At 42.5% G+C, this 14,276-nt stretch overlaps 1 protein-coding gene across 2 annotated transcripts in view; it reads right to left on the reverse strand.

Moving 5' to 3' along the window:
* Positions 1-998: 998 nt before the first annotated feature.
* SLC44A1 (solute carrier family 44 member 1) overlaps positions 999-14,276 on the reverse strand; it is an 82,594-nt gene continuing 69,316 nt past the window's right edge. Inside the window, exons 13-16 of one of the 2 annotated variants that reach the window (XM_081894130.1) lie at positions 13,531-13,668; positions 10,793-11,029; positions 8,831-8,911; positions 999-1,861 (exon numbers count right to left, since the gene is read on the reverse strand). In XM_081894130.1, coding sequence (XP_081750256.1) covers positions 1,838-1,861; positions 8,831-8,911; positions 10,793-11,029; positions 13,531-13,668 — 480 coding nt within the window. In that variant the 3' untranslated portion in view covers positions 999-1,837. Of the gene's footprint in view, positions 1,862-8,606; positions 8,912-10,792; positions 11,030-13,530; positions 13,669-14,276 lie in introns of those variants that run through there. The other variant, XM_081894129.1, reaches the window with a different exon arrangement.

Here is a 14,276-nt window from a genome sequence, read left to right on the forward strand (position 1 = left end):
ATGAAGAACCCCAAGAGATATCCCCACGTGTTTTCACTATGGTAAGGGACAGCCAGAAACGAACAGCAGAACTACGTCCAAGGATAGGGGCTATACCAACTTCCTAGGGACTGGAAAGATCGGAGGCGATTTAAAGTGCAATATGGGTGGAGAACAAAGGCCACTGAACCCTTCTCTCTTAGCGTTTTTTGTCTCTCATCTCCTTTTCTCTGGGTGGGGACCAAGATTTTGGATGGGGGGCTATGGGCTGAAGCAGTTTTTGGAGGGGGGGGGACATCAACATCCTTCTGCAAGCCAATGCCATGCTTCAAATACCCCACTCCCTATACAGTGGTACCTCGGGTTAAGTACTTAATTCGTTCCGGAGGTCCGTTCTTAACCTGAAACTGTTCTTAACTTGAAGCACCACTTTAGCTAATGGGGCCTCCTGCTGCCGCCAGAGCATGATTTCTGTTCTTATCCTGAAGCAAAGTTCTTAACCTGAAGCACTATTTCTGGGTTAGCGGAGTCTGTAATCTGAAGCGTATGTAACCCGAGGTATAAGCATTTGGTGTGCTCAAGCATACGGCCTCTGCCACCACAACATGTGTCTCGCCACTCCAATAACCAAGGTAGCAGCTCGATCCTTCCTTCTCGGAGCATGGGAAAGGTAGAAAAGGACAAAGATATTGCTATCTGGAAGTTTCTGAAGTATTCATGTGGCACTCAGGTACCATGAGCATTGAATGCACAGAGGCCACTTCAAGAACTGCTTTAGATACTAAGGCAGTGACATTATTCCCCACCTCACCCGCAAAAGGTTTGTCTGCTCTTCCCCACCGTACTCCACTAATAACCAAACGTACAATGAAAACCAAGACCGAGAAATGGTTTCAACCGTAAAGAGAAACTTAAATGACTTACAGTACATAATTTTTCTTTTTGTGTATAGTTGTGTATGGTCTCTCTCCATGAGGTCATGGATGAACAGTAATGTATATATCTGAGGCTGAGCTATAGAAGCCTGCTTTCCAACTGCTTATTTAAAGAGTTTGCGTAGTTCAAAGGAACAATGATGTGCAAAGGACGATACTGAACTCAAGGGGAAATGATAAGGTGAAAGAGGACAAAAATTGCATAATATAAAACTCATCCTCCCTCATATGCCTTTAGTTTGTCCTTCACAGATTCAGGGGCTGTCTCAATATCTAAATACCTGAGGAGTTGGTTAGGTTTTCTTAAAAATGTGTTAGATATAAATTGTCTAATGTGTTAATGAGGAAAAAAACTGGATTAAGTTGAACTTACTGGATCTTATTAGCATCCCATTGCGAAAAAGCAAGCAAAATCCAACATGATTAATGTATTATTCATCCCAGTTCTTTTTTTTTTTAAAAAAAAATCTATGAAGGATTTCCCCCTCCAGAACAGTCATTATCCATTGAGTTTTAAAGATTTATGCTCATTAAAATAACCACGAGGGAAAATTACTTGACCCACTTACGTTATTCCAAATCGGCAATCTTACACGATTCTTTTAAAATATTATGGAATCCTTCTCCAACTTGTGAAATATCTCAATCAGATTACAATCATAGCACTGCCACAAACCACAATGGTTTAGAATTTGAAATGGAACAATGATAAAAGTTGCTTGTAAAAGCCACCCGTATGAAAAGAGTACATGTTTCACAAAAATAATCATTAAAAAAGTATTAAATCCCTGTTCCTTTTCTCTGATTTTGGCTGCTTTTTAAATAATATATATATATATAGATATATATAGAGAGATAGATAAGATAAGATAAGATAGATATTGTTTTGGAATGTTGATGGTTTCCATAATGGCTGACCAGCTTCAAGATGAACTTGCTCCAGAGGCCTGGAAAATATAAATAAGTCATAAATGAAGTTAGGAAATGATTAAAAAAAGACACTGATGTTTACAGGCAGAAAAACACCATCATAACCAGCACAGTAATTTTGAAAAGTTATCTGCATTTGAAATTCAAGCCGGTAAATTTAATGTAGTGGATTAATTTACTAAAGAATTGGAGGAGGGGAGAGAAATGTTGGTTTTTACAACAGAATATCCTCAACAAAATGTGCGTACAGAAGTCTCGCTATATGGCAGTTCTTAGGACAATGTTTCATTAATTAATTGTGTTGGTAACTTACAGTGTGCTGTGTAATTACCAGGCATTTAATTTAATAATACTTGTCTGATTTCCCCTAGTATTCTGATATTAAAAAGTGAAACATTAATTCTGGATAGCCTCCTTAAATATATATATATATATATATATATATATATATATATATATATGAATGAAAATGCCTTTGTGGAGCTCTTTTGAAACTTTAGCAATCGACACTAACATAAAGGAAGCATAATACTGTACAAAATTCTCAGCAGGCAGAATATTCCAACAGTGGGGAGAGGCAATGGCACATACCTGGCTTTCTGCTTTCGGTGTTGCTATGACTTACTGGGAGGAAGATGGGCAAGGCAGGGGTGCAGTGCAAACACCAGCAGGGGGCAGTGGATTGGCTCTGCCAGTGCATTTGCACCATGCTGAACCTCACTGGTGATGGAAAATCAAGTAAATTCTGTTGCCCCTTGCTTCTAACCAGGGACCTGCATTGAAACTATGGTTTTATTCTAAGGGATACAGTCAGACTAGCTCATACTTTCATCTAGGGTGAGAATGTCCAACAATGCAGGAGTTTGGGGAAATGGTTGCTGATTACTACCAGAATTTTCTCCAGATTAGTCTACTGCAGGTAACTCCCAAAGCTATGCTTCCTCATCATTTTGAACCTAATGACCATGGATTCCTGCATACACCTTCTTAAGCAATCACATACAGCAACAAAGTTTCGTATAGCACGCAATCTAAAGTATCTAAACAACCATCTAAATGCCAGTGGCTGAATAAAATCTGGGAGACATATGTACAAACTGAATCAATGAGGAATCCTGGTTTTTAAAGAGATATTATGGCACCATGGTTTCTTTTCATTTTCTATATGCAAGCCCTTAAAACTTCTAATCAAATTTCCATAAAGTACAAATGCCCATCTTATGCTGATAAGCATGTCATATACAACTTATATATAAACACCCTATGGTGTTTGTGGGAGGGGGTTTATTGGTTTTTGTTATGCATTTTGTATTCTTGCTTTGTATTTTTTATGTTGTGAACCACACTGTGATCTTCAGATGAAGGATGGTATACCAATTAAATTAATAATAATATAGTTAGTGAGCTAGTTCTCCCAAAGCAAAATATAGTAAGGATTGTAATCAGTGAGTTTCTTAATTCCTTTAGTAACCTTGCTGTGTTGTGCATGTGTAGAGTTGAGTTTGGGTTTCTTTTTAACTCTGCTTCAAAATAAAATTCCATTAAAGTAACACACACACACACACACACACACACACACACACACACACACACACAGACACACTTTTTAGAAATGATATTGTTCCTATATGCTTCTTTTTCGAAGCCACAGCAAAGGCCAGGATCCAAACAGCTACTTTTCACATCTGGTGGTGTTTAAAAACGACAACACCCCAGTTTCAAAAACGGTTTGCTACAAATTATGGTGGAGCTGCTTTTCAGGAAGCAGAAGACTGCATAGCCCTGGTCTGCGCAGAACCAGTTCTCAGAATCCTGCTCAAAGTTAAAAACAACAACTCATTTTAACAAACTTGGTGAGTCACGAATTAGGGACACCGAAAAGCTCTTCAGGAATCAAAATTCAGCCAACAGCCTACAAAAAAAAAAACACCTTTAGAATTATAAAATTTAAAAAGTTCATCGCCCTAGCATTTTGGAAAGATGTTTAGGTGCCTGCCTTGGTTGAATAATTAGATCAGTTTCTCTACTAAATGAACGAAGTGGATCCAAAGAAAACAAACTATTTCATGTTTCAAATGCAACAGGCTCTCACAATCTCAGAAGGCTCTGGAAAGCATTTTGCTTGTCTATCAACTGAGAATTTACTAAAGCCTATTTCAGATTTGTAGGTGGCTCTTCATTCGGTGAGCTGAGGTTGGCTTATGTGATGTTGATCCCATTTTATCCTCACAACCCCATGAGACAAGTTAGGCTGAGAGAGTGCAGCTTCTTGACAGAGCTGGTTGTGTTCCTGATCCAAAGCTCACACCCTGTCCACGACACGATACGGAACCACACGGTCTGTGATACGCAACCATGTGACGGAAACAATTTGAACACTTCCCTGCTTCCTCAGCTTTCTGCTTTTGCACAGGTGTGTGAGAAAATCCTCCCTGGCAGCAACGGAAGTCATCACCTGGTAAATGATCAGCTGCATTCAGTCTTTGCTTATTATATTGATAACTTCATTCAGGTGCCTAAGTCAGATCAACGGGGAATCTGCCTTCACGTGTCAATGACAAACATTAATAAAATGTGCAAGTGAAAAACAACAACTAGCCAAGTGCCATGGAAAATCCACTGGTCTGGTTGTGAAAAGGTGCCTTATAGTCAAGTTAAATAAATAAAATAGCTACAAAATATATGTAGGCCTAATCAGTGCTTTTTTTCCTTAAAAAAATGTTTAGGGGTACTCTCATTTTGGCTGCTCCCTCTCTCCTCGCACCCTTCCTCCCCCCCTAAACCCTGGACGAGGGACTCAAGGTGGCAGCGCTGAAAAGAAGGGAAGACCCCCAGCAGCAGTGGGGTCGGCTTGAGCAAGGAGGGGCGAGAGCTCACCGGCTGGTTCTAGCCCGGCAAGAGGAGGAGGAGGAGGAGTGCCAGCGCCTCCACTATGGCCACCCCAGACTCCCCTCCCCAGGCACCAGCGGGGAGAATGACAGAGCTCCAGTCCACGCTGCTACTGCGGAGACAGCTGGCATGCCAGTCCATCGGTTGGGGCAACACAAAATGTTTAGGGGTACATGTACCTGCTGCGTACCCCCAAAAAGAAAGCAATGGGTCTCATTCTGCTTCAGAATCTGCTTCAGTGTGGCTTATGCTTTTTGCCATTTGCACGAGAACCGCTGTATGCATGTACCAACACCTATAATAAGTATTACGTCTGTTAATAGCCCAGCTTCTTTTTTTCTTTTTCTTTTGGCCTTTTTATCTTTAATAATTGAAAATAACCAATCTTCCCCTTAAAATAAAAGTATGACATTTTAAAATTTTATCTAGTATTATCTAAAAAGTCCTGAAAAAATTTATTCCTGGGTAATATTGTATATATTTATGTGCTTGTGTACATAATATATACCTACACAGACACTTTTTAAAATTTTAGTCAGTTTTAACACAATTTGTATAAACAATCAATCTGATCACATCGTAAACATAAGAATCTCACACTTTTCCTGCAGTTTCCTTCAATCCTTTAACCCAATTATACATTTTGCCTAAGGATCCCAACAGTGCATTAATTGTTTTTACTACAAAGTACCAGTAGAGGTAATTTTTCAGAACAGTGTATATTTAGAACATAGATTCATAAGCATAATTGAAAAATGTATGCTGCACTGACACTAAAAACTTTTCTGCTGCACCGGTTTTCAGTCCTTGGCACAATAAACAGAGATTTGATTGATACGAGAATGAAGATCTGAAAAATTAGACATATTAGTCAAACTTTTTCAAATGTGGATATATATATATATATATCTACATAGTGTGATTTTTCTCTCTGGCTGAACCTAGATAAAGCAGCAAGCTGCACTAGGTTTGTTTGTACAAAGCTGTGTGCCCAATTAATAGCCCAGCTTCCCCAAGCACAGTTCTAGATGCGGTAGTGACAGCATTTTTTTTGGAAGGATGCTACATTGCCCTGATCACCATGGGTCACCGTTGGGCCTCCGAGTTTATCTGCATGCTGCTTCCCTCTCCCTCTTTTCACAGCAGCAGAAACAGCAAGGTTGTGGCTGGGATGGGGAAAAGCAGAGGAAGGAATGGGTGGAGAAGAGGAAACTGGCGAGAGCAGTGGAGGGAGCAAGACTGGGCCTGATCAAAAGAGTCTGTGGACCTGCTGATTAGACCTAGAGGCCTCTCCACTTGTTTGTTTTTCTTTTTCTTTTTTGGTGAACAAGTCAAGATCATAAAACACATTTTGATCTTGGCTTGTTTGAACTAACTCTAAGCAGTTTGGGTTTGGATGTATCAGGAAGCATGGGCTTCTGATCTTCACACAGCTATGCCAAGAGAAGAGAGAAAGGAGGAGCATGCAAGCTTGAGGATTGTGCAGAGTTATTTGTTGTTTAGCATTATGTTCCCCAAAAAATAATGTTAATTTTTAGCTTCAGCTTCAAACTGTAGCAATCAGGGCTACAGAGAGGATTGGCAAGTCCCTGAGCAAACATGTGAAAGGAATATTAGAACTTCCTTGCTGAATCAGATCAAATATCTATCTAGTCAAATATTCTGTTTCCAGCCTTGATCATGCAGAAGCTCACAGAAAGCTCAAAAGCAGAGCACCCCCTGTTGCCGGCCCCCAAACATCTGGCACACAGTTATTAGAAGTCTACAGCCTCTGCACACTTAGGTCTCATTCTGAGTTATCATTCATTAGTAGTAGCCTCCGAGAAACCAAACTTTCATGAATTTATCTAATGACTTTCAGGAGGCATCTATGTTCATGTTTAATACAGCAGCTACGTCAATGTGTTAATTGTGCTCAATGAAGCAATATCTCCTTGTGTTTGGCATGGACCTACGGCCAATCTGTTTTATTGAATTCTAGTGTTCTAGGGTCTCTCACAACTTCATAAACATGCATTGGTGTTGCCCTCTGTTTTGAATGCTATTCCGTGGTCACCCTACCATATTGTCTTCAGGCTAGTTCATATCCTCAGACAAATTAGCCACATGGGTGCCAGCACATGGGTACACTTTTAGCAATTATTACATTAATTATGTTGTATGCTTAGTTAGCCAGCAACTAGTCTTTCATTTTCAGCTCCTTAGACCCCCTGAAGTCTAATGCATGGTTAAGACCATTGAAGAGCAAAGTGCAGGATCTTCTCCTCAATTAACTCTCATGTCAGACTTAGAAACTATTTGTGATAGCCGTCATTTACATTGATTAAATCAACTAATCTTACAAGCTAGTTTACAAATGCATTTGTATCAACTCATTTTTTGATAACCCACAGCCAAACATTAGACCTGCTTTGAGTGAAAAGGAGTGATCAAATTATGGGGAGGGGGGGACCCTTAATGAAATCCACAGGCCCCTGCCCCATGTCAAATCATGCCCACCTATACATTTGAAAAAGAAGAGCACTGCCAGCTGAGCCCCGGTGAAAAGGAATCAGTTAATACAGCTTTTCCCAATTTTGGTTCCCCAGGTATGAATGGACTACAAATCCCATTATCCCTGACCATCAGCCATGCTGGTGGACATGATGGGGGTTGTAGTTCAGTAACATCGGGGGACTTAAGGTTGGAGAAACCTGGTTTAAGAGTTCTCAGTTTTTCAAGGGAGATTATAAGGGTCCAACATCTAATTCTGAGAGGTATGAGCTCATTTGTATGTTATTCTTGCCAAGTCAATGTATCTGGCTGCAAAAATTTAACCCAACATACAGTATTATATTGTGGCAGGGGGACAGGACACGTTGCTTCCGTATCGCTATCAATATGGAGTACATGGAATATATAATTTCTTCACACTGTTTCCTGGCTTTCTCTTATCACCAAGAATTTCATGACTTATCAAAAAGTTACTGCATGTTAAAATGGAATAAGGACGTGTTTGAAGTGAGGGAGCCCAAATCCACATTTCTCCACCAGGCACAATGTTGAAACGCAGAAAGAACAATGGCAAAGAGAGAAGAATTAGGAGAAATGTTACTTTAGCAGGTTGAAAGGAGTAACTGTATCAACTTCCTTGATGATGGAGGAATGCGTGGAAACTTAAAAAAAAGAGTGTTTAAGCGTCAAAATCAGGCTGAAGTGAATTGGCCTATGTGGCTGGAAATAAACAGGAAATTGAACAAGCTAGAATCACTCCAAATCACCTCAGAACTTATCAGCCAGATGTATCAGGTACCCAGAGGCAGCAAAGTGGAGTGGAGGGAGGTCAAGTGACTCACAGAGATAGCCACTGTGCCTTCCAGAATCCTATTAGCAACTCAGTCTAATATCTTATTTTCCAACAAAGGGATGGTAAATGTCAAGTTAAAACCATGGACTAAGTTTTGAAACCCTACCACAAAAGGATACCTGGGCACATAGTTATATATGTTTCATATTGACTGTTTCCCTCACTCTATGTATACAACCCAAAGGTACCGTATTTTTTGCTCTATAAGACTCACTTTTTCCCTCCTAAAAAGTAAGGGGAAATGTGTGTGCGTCTTATGGAGCGAATGCAGGCTACGCAGCTATCACAGAAGCCAGAACAGCAAGAGGGATTTCTGCTTTCACTGCGCAGCGATCCCTCTTGCTGTTCTGGCTTCTGAGATTCAGAATATATTTTTTCTTGTTTTGGTCCTCCAAAAACTAGGTGCGTCTTGTGGTCTGGTGCGTCTTACAGAGCGAAAAATACGTAATTTTGAGTACCAGTAACATCACTACTGAGAGAATTCGGTTGTGCTCTGGGGTTAGAGAAACACAGTAGAAGCATGAAGATACAGTTCCTTTCAGCTTACTTTTATGGGAGATGGTCTCAGCTGTGACAAAAACTCTGCCATCCAGGTGATAGGCAAGCTCACAAACAAAAAAAGCAGAACATCCTGAGTGACACAAACGACAAAGACTTCTCCTGAAGAAGCATAGTCAGTGAAAACAGAAAGGGACAGGAAGTACACATGAAACTCTTGGAAGAGAGCAGCCACTTCTTCCAGAGGACCTACCATTGGTTTGAGCTCCCTGCCTTCGGCTCCAACTCCCCTGCCAGCTTCCTTCATTGCTTTTCTGCTGTTCTCCACAAATTCCTGAAAGACGGTAAGGAAAAGGTCCTCCATCATGACTCATGATCATAGAAAATCATTCTTCAGTTGGGAGGGTTGGGGCCCAATACTGAGCCTCATCTAAGATGGGTCACAAGAGCAGCAGTACTGCCAACCTAGCAGTCCGAAAGCACGCCAGTGCAAGTAGATAAATAGGTAAAGGTAAACGGTGTTTCCGTGCACTCTGGCTTCTGTCACGGTGTCCCGTTGCGCCAGAAGCGGTTTAGTCATGCTGGCCACATGACCCGGAAAGCTGTCTGCAGACAAATGCTGGCTCCCTCGGCCTGAAAGTGAGAGGAGCGCCGCACCCCATAGTCACCTTTGACTGGACTTAACCATCCAGGGCTCTTTTACCTTTACCCTTTTACTACTGCTATGTAAGCAGATGATAAAATATTTAAGAAATGGTTCCCACAAATGCGTGTTTGGGTTGGATCTGAAATGGTTGAAGACTATTGTCACAAACAGTCTTTGGAACACTGGAGAAGATAGTGGAGAGAATTTTCCTCCCTTGATTTGTCTTCCATGCTTTTAAAGAGCTGCCAGGATGTATGACAGGTACTTGGTTCTCTTTCCCTGGGTTATGAGACCCGGGCTTCCAGATAGGGAAAACCAGTCCCTGTCAGCCAGACCACAGAACTACCACCCACTGTCCTATTGTTTTCGCGTCCTATTGTCTTCCCAGTGCCAGCCGGGTTGCTTGGGCAAGAGGTGCACTCCTGATATGCTTGTTGGACACCCTCCTCCTCTGGTTGCCCTGGGACATTATTGCCCATGCTCTTGTAAATATTACAAGATGATGAGTTGGCTTGCAAGTAATGTCAAACCACACTTTGGTGCTGCAGGAATAAATCTGGTACTTGTGCACCCTCCCTCCCTCTCTCCACATGCTCTCTGCTTTAATGATTGTTGTTTGTTTATTACACTACTATCCACTCTTCCTCCAATGAACTCAGGGTCGCGTGCAAGGTTGTCCATCTTCATGTCAGTCTCACAACAATCCTGTGTTGTGACTGGCCTTGAGGCTCCCCAGGGAACTTCATAGCCGAGTGGTGATATATAAACCACTTTGTCCCCACTCCTAACTTGACAGTCTTGAGCACTAGTTTTCCATTAGTTGTGTTCTGGTTTGTGTCAAACAACATTTTACCACAATATCTAAAGCAGAAAACCATGGTGCAGTGGTACCTCGGGTTACATATGCTTCAGGTTACAGACTCTGCTAACCCAGAAATATTACCTCGGGTTAAGAACTTTGCTTCAGGATAAGAACAGAAATCGTGCTCTGGTGGCGTGGTGGCAGCAGCAGGAGGCCCCGTTAGCTAAAGTGGTGCTTCAGGTTAAGAACAGTTTCAGGTTAAGAACAGACCTCGAGAACGAATTAAGTTCTTAACCCGAGGTACCACTGTATACTGTTTCCCTGCAAAATATGGTCGAGGGTCCAGCAAGATTCGCTAGTGCTTGCTTCTTCAGCAGAGCAAGCAGCTACAGCACAGAACCCTCAAAGAAGCAACTGGTTGAGTACATGGCTCTCTCCCCCATATATACTGTATATCTTTATCTTACTGGACTGTTGCCATTAGAACCTATCATCTATCTATCTATCTATCTATCTATCTATCTATCTATCTAACTATCTATCTATCTATCTATCTTGCTGGACTGCCATCACAGGAAAGAAGAACTGAACTTTCACGCACCTTCCCACGTGCCAGATTTATATGCTAAGAAAATACATTGGCCCACAAATAGACAAGCCAAATGATGAAGCAAACCAGAACAGAGTCCCTCCTATCACTACTCTTAAGATCTTTTCACTACACGATTCCTTGTATTCTGAAGCACACCACATTCTAAAGAACTTACCATAAGAACTTTATCCATGTAGAACTCCTTCCCAGGGCTGCCATCGTTATACTTGGTGTCAATGGCAAAACATAAGAAGAGGACGTCCACGACCATTTCATAAATGGATAGGAAGCAGTGGGCGACTAAGAATGCAAACAGGCAGACAATGATGAGCGGCAGCACCCACACCGTGTAGTCCCGTTGGTAGTTCAGCAGCATGATCCCTGCCAGGCCCGTGCAGCACACTATTAGAACCTGAAGAGCAGACAGAGAGCAAACACAGTTGATGAGAAATATCACAAGCTTCTCGGTGTTGCCAAGCCTCCACTTAAACCACATCTGGAGAAGAGAGGGAGATACAGAAACCCCCCTGCAGAGGCAATTGTGGTCCTTTGCCTTTCTAGAATGGGTGGTGAGATACTGCACACGCATGTCATAAAATGTGTATGAAACACACATGGAGATTCATTATTTACCATATTTTTCGCTCCATAAGGTGCACCGGACCACAAGGCACACCTAGTTTTTAGAGGGGGAAATCAAGGGGGGGAAGCCTATCTGCTTCTCCCAGAGCTTCTTGGGGCTGCAGGGGGAAGCCTGGGTCCCCCCCCCCAGCCCCAAAGAGCAAAGAAGCCAAGACAGCCAGCGGGATCTATCTCGTTGGCTGTCTTGGCTTCTGCCGTAGCCGCGTGCAGTCTCCCCCGACTGGAGAGGTTGCGCGCGGCTAAAGAGGAAGCCAAGACAGCGAGCGGGATGGATCACGCTCGCTGTCTTGGCTTCTTTAGCCCTGCGCAGCCCCTTCGGCTGGGAGAGGCTGCGTGCGGCTATGGCAGAAGCCAAGACAGTGAGCGGGATGGATCGCGCTCGCTGTCTTGGCTTCTTTAGCCGCGAGCAGTCTCTCCGGCCAGGAGAGGCTGCGCACGGCTATGGCAATTCCCCCACCTCCCGCAAAAGCCCACAGGAGCCGCACGCTCCTTAAAGGGTGCACGGCTCCTGCGGGATTTTCTGACTGGCCGCGTCAGTCCCTTCTCCCTCCTCGTAGAAAAGCCTGCAAGAGCCGCGCGGAGCTTGTGTGCGGCTCTTGGGGGCTTTTCCTGCCTGCCTCCCCCCTGCATTCGCTCCATAAGGTGCACACACATTTCCCCTTACTTTTTAGGAGGAAAAAAGTGCGTCTTATGGAGTGAAAAATACGGTTATTTCAAAACATTTCACAAATACACACACCGAGGGGTAGCTGAAGTTGTTTCTTAAGTCATACCTATTCTAGAGAACAGCAGCAAGAAAGCATACTGTGATCATTTGGGTAAAAAAAAAATGGGTATGCATGCGTGGCAAGTATCTCAAGATGACGACTACGCTGCTCTCTGAATCATTAGATTTCTCCAATCTCTTTTCTCACTTGTAAAAGGAAAGTGCTCCTTCTCCCTATGAATCTTTAGTACACGTTTTTGAAAAGCAATGGAAACCATTTCAAAGTTTCTTTCGGAAACATTTCCCCAAGAAATACATGTTAGTTTCATAAAAATTGATTTTCAGTGCATTTCCCGGCACAAATCTTGTTTTTTTTTAATGATAACTTTGTGCACAAATTGATCGTTGCATCTTACTTCAATCCGTATCTTTGCTTAAGTTGAAAAGCAGAGCTCGTCTGGTATGGGCGGCAGTGTTTCACTGACATTAACGGAGAGTGTTCTGCAGAGCAAATGTCAGCATTTCCCATCGTTCTTTTATTTTCAGCCATCTGAAAAACGTGTTCTCCCTGCCTCGAGGGAGACCTTCATGGTACATGTCGAATCCATTCTAAGCAAACCTCACTGTGCACTCCAGTCCCCCTAAGGCCATTATATCTAATTATGCGCTCACTCCTACCGCGACTTATTGATTTGTTTATTTGGGGGATTACAAAGTCTCCGCTTGGAAGTTGGGTTGGTTGCAGTATGAATTAATGCACAAAGAGCAGGAGGGAAGGAATTCATAAGCAGGACCCTAATGCCATGAGGTGGCGGTAGACATATTTGTCTTTGAAGACTGGTGCAAAGAGCACTGCAGTCAAATAAAACGTGCTTTGAAATAGGGGGGGAAAATACGGTTTGTTCATGGGTTACCTAGCAGCAAAAGTTAAGATCAAAACTGAACCATCTGGGACTTCAGAAAGAGACGTCTTGGAGTCAAGGGCCAAATCATAAGCTTTCAAATATTTAGAAAAACAAAAGCTCCTTTTTACTCCTCAACATGGATAATGCCTTCATTCCTATAGTCATTCATCCTGGCCAGTTCCTCCTAGCTACATTCACCTAAATGGTCAGACTGGCTCATCCTTTGGTTTATCTTCCAAGAGGAAAGTGAAAGCAAAAGAACACTAGCTGGGTTGGGTGAATGCCGTGATTCTGCAAAAGTACAGGATGTGGTCTCAGGTGAAGAATTCAGCTTCCTAAGAATCTCAGTCTGCAATTAACTGCCCCCCGGTCAGAATTATCAGAATTTCTTCCCCCCTACTTTGAGCTTGACTGAGCAATTGCATGGTGTTTCTCTTTCTGGATTTTAATTGTTTGATTAGTTATGATTTGTTTCACTGTTGTTTGTTGTTAACCACCTTGAATATTACTCTGGTAGGCAAAAAGGCAAGAGGGGAAATGAGAACTCTGTTTACAAACAATTGCCAGTGTTACCCTCTGGGCACAGAGTACAGACTGCCCTGCAGTGTGCAAGAGAAAGAGACTGTTTGAGGAGAACTTCCATTTTTCGCACAGCCCTACCTTTCCTAGAAAGAGCATGAAGTCTCCCACTGTGTTTATGGCAGCCACTCGCAGAGCGTTCTCCACTAGTATCACAAAGGCATCCTTTGCTGAGGTGCAGAAGTTGGTGCTGTTGATAGCTGTGGCTGTATATGCATTCTGGGGAAAGAGAGGCAGAATGCCATTGGTTAGGTTCTCTTCCACTCAAACTCCCTGACATCTAAGACCTTCATAGACATTAACGTGAGTTTTTGATGGATACAACCCTTCACTTAGTCACCGTCGTAGCAAACAGTGAAGGTCTGTGCAAGATCTGATGAACAGACCAAAAAGATAATCTAGATAAATTGGGGAGGGGGGTATTATTATCTGGCCCTTCCTGAGGAGATTTCACCCCTCCCATATCCAAGAATCTCCTAATGATCTCCTGATGATCTCTGCTGACTCTCCAGAGAGGAGGAGGCGTGTTCTGCTATCTACTTATTCTGCCCCAGCACCACATCAATGTGTGTGTGTGTGAGAGAGAGTCAGTCAGTCAGTGTATCGGAGAGAGAGAGTGTTAGAGATCGTGTCTAGAGATAAGGTTGCTGCTAAGAGCAGCTGCAGACTCTCAGTGTAGCATTGATTTATGCTTAGAATATTCAGCTCTGTATATAGTTTTGTATCATAGTTGTAGTTACAGAATAAAAGGAAGATATTCTACAGAGCTGCTCTCCGAGTGGTTTATACTCTGCAAGACTCTGCAAAACTCTGCTGCGCAATGACTG

This window comes from Podarcis melisellensis, assembly GCF_964234715.1.
Source record: "Podarcis melisellensis genome assembly, chromosome: 17".
Lineage (NCBI taxonomy): Eukaryota > Metazoa > Chordata > Lepidosauria > Squamata > Lacertidae > Podarcis > Podarcis melisellensis.